The sequence below is a fragment of the Podarcis pityusensis genome (assembly GCF_964106645.2).
Source record: "Podarcis pityusensis genome assembly, chromosome: 10".
NCBI classification, from domain to species: domain Eukaryota; kingdom Metazoa; phylum Chordata; class Lepidosauria; order Squamata; family Lacertidae; genus Podarcis; species Podarcis pityusensis.
Window position 1 is genome coordinate 25077121 of NC_138035.1, and position 6000 is coordinate 25083120.

Consider the following 6000-nt stretch of genomic DNA (forward strand, 5'->3'; position numbering starts at 1 on the left):
AGCGCCAGACAGAGGAAAAGGCTGTTGCCTGTGAATTTCTGCAAAGGTCAAGCCATTGTTGAAGTCATATCGAAGCTGGTCAAAAAGTTGTCAGCCTTAAAATCAGAAACTAGTAAAGCGCTTATTATAATGGACTTACCTGAGAGGCATCTCCGTTCATATGGCTAAAGAATTTATTATCCATTTCCACCCTCCAGCAATAGTGAGCAGGATGTTTCTTACAGGGAGGAAAGATGGGTGACCTTACTGTGTTTGCAGGAACATCTGAGTTTAATGTACACAGATAATTCAAGTTTAGTTTATAATTGAAGGGTCAGCCCTCTTCCTTTGATCCTTCCCTTCCCTGGGGTAGGCGGGGCACTCTGCACACACCCCTGCGCCACCTCCTTCGGGCTCAAGAGGCACACATTGTTTACTCACGTCCAACGAAAGCCACAAGGCTGGAACACCTTTTAGCGTTGCCATGTGGCTTCTGTGTGGACGGATGGAAAGAATCAAGAGTCTTCTCATGCGGTTTCGTACTGTCTGCTGTGTTTAAATTCCAGCTCTGAAAAGCTTCTTCTTTTGCCACCCATGTGAGGAGAAAACAATAACAGAATTTCGACATCTGACAACATGCAATGTTCCCATCCATGCTTAACTTATTTGCCTGTGTCTGTGTGTAAGGAAGACTGATGGGAAAGTGACATAGTTACCTCATCCGTTGCCTCTTTATAATTTTGTATCGCTGTGAACAGTTTGCCCATGTAGATATAGGACTGTTGTGTCTAAAGGGAGTTTTAATGGGTTGCATGTGTTTAACAAATGTTTAAGGGAAAGGCAACTTAAGGAGGCAGAAAAGGGCATTAATAGGCTCCTATGCTTTAAACGGGACGCAGGTGGCGCTATGGTCTAAACCACACAGCCTAGGGCTTGCCGATCAGAAGGTCGGCGGTTCGAATCCCCGCGACGGGGTGAGCTCCCGTTGCTCGGTTCCTGCTCCTGCCAACCTAGCAGTTCGAAAGCACCTCAAAGTGCAAGTAGATAAATAGGTACCGCTCCAGTGGGAAGGTAAACGCCATTTCCGTGTGCTGCTCTGGTTAGTCATGCTGGCCACATGACCCAGAAGCTGTATGCCGGCTCCCTGGGCCAGTAAAGCAAGATGAGCGCCGCAACCCCAGAGTCGTCCACGGCTGGACCTAATGGTCCTTTACCTTTACCTTTATGCTTTAAATAAAAACCACTAAGGACAATGTATTTAGTGGGAGGGCCAAAGCTCATCTACTCTGCATGCAAAAAGTCATTGGTTCAATCCTTGGCATCTCTAGGTATTACCGGGAGTGAGTCCTGTCTGAAACCCATGTGAGTTGAGGGATCTTAAAATGATCACTAATCTTACCCATCCACAGCACTGCTTCTAGTCCTGGGTCAGAAGAAGTAATTTAATGGAGGAGCTACCAATAGATGCCAGAGGTTGACGCTGGCCTGACATTTTCATAGTTGTGCCCCCACCATTGGATTCCTTTTGGTGCCAAGGCTGACAATTATTTGGTGCCAGCTGAGTCCTTTTAGAAAATAAATAAATAAATAAACAAACTACCAGCCCTTTTTATTTCTGGTTTGTTTGTTTTTTTATCCTGTCTTGGCGTTTGTTGTCTGTGATGCTCACCTGTGATGTAAACCACTCTGCGGACCCTACTGGATTGAAGAGGCAAGGTATTAAAGTCTAAGTGAATAGCTTCATCCTCCTCCCGCTGAGCACTCTCTGTGAACTGCCTCCAGGGACTTTTATCATCCCAGTCCCATGTAGACGGAGGCACAGAGTTGCTTCAAGGCATGGGGTGTGTGACTGGGGTTTCCATGCCCAATTCCCTGCATTTGCAGAAGTGAGGGTGAAGGACAGTCTGGCTCTGTTGTCACCAACCATGGAACAGAGAGCTGAGCCAGGGTATTTTTCTGCCTCAGATGGAACAGCAAATGTCATGCTGCTTAAAGTTTTCTCTTTCATTCGAGCAGAAAACATTTTTTGTTAAATAAATAAATACTACCTCTCTCAATTCAAAGCACAGAGCACCCCAGGCTGACCAAGTCATTTTGACGCCTGAGGCAGAAAGTTCCACAAATTCACTCACCCCTTTACGCTGTGGGAAGGTGCTCCTCCTGCCCATCGTGATTCCAATGTCGGAGGCTCCGCCTTCTAGCCCACTTCCCAGGTGGCAAAGGATGTCCCTGGAATGAGCTTGCCACCCAGGAAGTGGATTCAGCCTGCTTTCACAACTGGCCAATTGTGAGCAGGCTTGGGGGCAGGCCACTCAAGGGGGCGGACACGGCTGGCCCTGTTGGCTTTGTTCAGGCCTGCTCCCAAGGGATTTAAAGAGGGCCCATAGCTGGCCTTGGCAGCCACTGTCGCTGGATCACACATCCGCCCTCTCGATTTTTCAGATGTGGGTTGCATTGAGCAGCCTTGCTATGGACCTTGTCGGTCACCATATTCGGGACCAGGCTGGAATTTTCTCATATGGCTAATTGGCTCCTCCCATCTGATTTTTACCATCCTCATAGCAATCATCACAACTTTGGCAGTTTGGGCATTGGGTAGGCATAATCTTGGACAGAGGAGAGGTTGTAGCCTCTGCCTGCCCCTCCTGAAAACGGGGTATCCTATTAAAGGGATCCAGGGGAGATGCTTCTGTCGGTATGCCCAGGTAGGGCCTAGGACCACAGCACTGCCCAAGTGCAACCCAGAGAGGGAGCTACTCTTTGATGTAGGTCAAGAACTTCCTCTCTTCCAGCTGGCCCCATATTAAGTACTTCCGGCAAGCGGGCTGCTATGGCTTGGTCTCTCCCACAAACGCAAGATGACTGTGGCTGTTAATTATTTCAGATTTATTGCTAAAACAACAAACTAGGGCGGAGCTCCTCTACCCATCGTCCAGAAGATGGAGCTCCTCCCCCTTCCCCAGCATGGAAACCCCCACCTTCTCTTCTGATATCTTTTGTGCGTCTCGGCCACTTTTGAGATCCTACGAGATTTGGGAGAGAATGTTTCCTGCATTCCAACATCTGGCTCACTTTTGGAGCTCTCACACAGCTGCCTGTCACTCTGGCCCTGTTTTTCTCCTCCCCTTTGTTCCAAACTCAGTTTACAGCTGCTCTCCCTCTCCTCTCTGCCTTCAGCTGCTAACTGTTCTCTCCCTATGCCTGCTTCTTCACCTCCTGTCAGCATCTTAGCTTCGCTGACACGGGATGGAAGGAGTGTGGTCTACTCAATGCCTATGCCAAACCTCTTACATCTGTAGTCAATAAAGCTGTCTATCAAAATAAAAGACTGTTTATGTATGCAATGACGGCAGCAAGGATGCTTCTGGCCCATAGATGGAAAGAAGAAGTACCAACCAGAGAAGAATGGCAGACCAAGCTAATGGAATATGCGGAAACGGCAAGACTGATGGCAGGATTTTTTAAAAGACTTGAATAACTTTTTAATATATTTGAAAGACCACTGTAAACAGTTGAAATCATTGGCAGGAACACAATGACACTTGTAAAGTAACTTGAACTTCGGTTACCATGATTACATAATAGATGGATTACAGTAAAAGATGCAGGAATAACTTTTAGAAATGGAACTCATGGAGGGAAGGAAGGAGGTCTGAAGGTTCGAAAGAACCTCTTTTTATTTTTTGGAATGGTTATTTTTGCTGTATTATGTAAAACTAATAAAAATTTTATATATATAAGAAAAGTTGTGGCCTAGCCCAAATTTGAACTTGCCATGTCTCATTATTTAGACGGTCCGTTGGGCAGGGGACGCCTAGGCATGCAAGTGCCTTTCCCTGAGAGTACAAAATCCACAATAATAAATTAAATAACTAACCATTGGCTGCCCTTACATAACACTCCAAAGGCACTGCCTCACTCTGCCTAATGGGAGGGCCACTGCTGACTTCTGGGAGATCACACACACCCCGCCCTCCCAGGAAGAACACCAGTGAGGGTTTTGGCTATTTTTATTGGTAGTATTTAATAAACTTGGATTTTGTTTTTCAAGAAAAATAAAATTAATTACAGAGCGTGTTATTAACTGCATATCAAGTGTACAATAAAATACAATTCAAGACCATATAAAACACCAACAAATGAATTAATACATTCAAAACACTATTTCCAGATGTTATTGGAAGCCAAGAGGACCAACACAAAGCCAGCATTAAAATGATCAAAATCAGGCAAAAATTGGAGAGTTCTGAATCTCAGATCAAACTAGTTACTAAGGCTATGGTACAGAGGTGGGTCTTTAAGGCCTGTTTGAAACCCACAGTAAACAAGACACGTTTAGTGGAACTGCATCCCGCACTTGTGGGTTACTCCACAGCCCGGAGCAGGGAGCCAACTCCCGCACTACCTTTCAGAATGAACTCTGCTGCAAAGGTCAATTGCCCTAGAGGGCAATAGCTAGCTTGGACGTGTGCCTTCTTTAAAAGGAAATTTCAATTTCTTTTAGTTTTTTCTTTTAAAAAAAGTTTTGAAACATTAAATATTGTGTAACCTTCCCAGACCCTTTAGGATGAAGCAAGATATCAAGCAAGCAAAACATTTTAGCTACTCACCATACTGGTTCAAACACTCCCTTTCCGCCCAGAAATTTTATGGCTGATGTTAGACAACCTGATGCAATAGGCACACAAGGCATTCACTTTGCGAGAGGCTCTGATTGGCAGCAGCAGGGGGACTGGCTTTCAGCGACGTTGCCAGCAGTGTAAACAGAACTGTTAGCACATCAAGCATTAACTCTCCTGTGAGGAAAGTCTGCCCCATGAAAGTTTTATCCTTTTTATCATCTACAAGCACAAACTCCAAAGCATATTAGTCAGCATATTGAATGAGGTCCATGTAGAACAGCCACAGTACAAAATAGGCCCTACGTGTTATGACAAGCAACATTTCTTTTAAGCATGCTCACACTGACTGATTTTATTTTGAATAAATGCCATGGGCGCCCAGTCCTATGGGAAAGGGCCCTAACTCAGTGGTTGAGCATCTGCTTTACATACAGAAGGTCCTAGGTTCATTTCCAGGTAGGGCTGGGAGAGATTCCTGTCTGAAACCCAAGAGAACTGCTTCCAGTCAGTGCAGGCAAAACTAAGTTAGATGGACCACTGGTCTGACTTGGTGTAACTCTGTAAATAAATTCCCCATTGAGGACTGAGACCTCCTGATGACTGAAGATCCAGATGAATAGGTAGAACCCCTTGACACCAGCACTGAAGATGCTGAAGAGCCAGCGTGGTGTAGTGGTTAAGAGCAGTAGACTCGTAATCTGGTGAACCGGGTTCGCGTCTCCGCTCCTCCACATGCAGCTGCCTGGTGGCCTTGGGCCAGTCACACTTCTCTGAAGTCTCTCAGCCCCACTCACCTCAAAGAGTGTTTGTTGTGGGGGAGGAAGGGAAAGGAGAATGTTAGCCGCTTTGAGACTCCTTTGGGTAGTGATAAAGCAGGATATCAAATCCAAATCCAAAATCTCTCCCTAGGTCTGCCTTCAGGAAGGACCCTTGGGGTGGGCTCCTGACCCACCACTGGCAGTGGAGTCCCTGACCAAGTCACCCCTGTTTCTCCCTTAAGAGCATCAGCATTAGAAGATCCAAGGCAGCTGGTCAATGATGGTGTGCACACTTGGGAGGCCAATATCACCACGCATGACTCTAGTCTAGAGGAATAGCATTCTTCCTCCCGCAGTTTGGCTTCCAGCGTCATAACTTTTATATGCCTGTTGTCTTTGTCCATGGAGTTTTCTTGGCAGGGATACTGGAGTGGCTTGCCGATTCCTGCTCCAGGTGGATCACGTTTGGTCAAAACTCTCCACTATGACCTGTCCATCTTGGGTGGTCCTGCATGGCATAGATCATAGCTTCTGTGAGTTATTCAAGCCACTTCGCCACGGCAAGGCAGTGATCCATGAAGGAGTCAGTTTCCCTACCCATGGCTTAAAGTCTGTGAAGGGAGACAGTTTGTGTTCTACTT

At 46.2% G+C, this 6000-nt stretch overlaps 1 protein-coding gene across 2 annotated transcripts in view; it reads right to left on the minus strand.

The window, feature by feature from the left end:
- The window catches only part of PAH (phenylalanine hydroxylase), a 40520-nt gene extending 35182 nt beyond the window's left edge, over nucleotides 1–5338 (minus strand). Inside the window, exon 1 of one of the 2 annotated variants that reach the window (XM_080971752.1) lies at nucleotides 4590–5338. In XM_080971752.1, the coding sequence (XP_080827878.1) occupies nucleotides 4590–4592 (3 nt within the window). In that variant the 5' untranslated portion in view covers nucleotides 4593–5338. Of the gene's footprint in view, nucleotides 1–139; nucleotides 295–4589 lie in introns of those variants that run through there. The other variant, XM_080971751.1, reaches the window with a different exon arrangement.
- Between the last annotated feature and the right edge of the window lie 662 nt (nucleotides 5339–6000).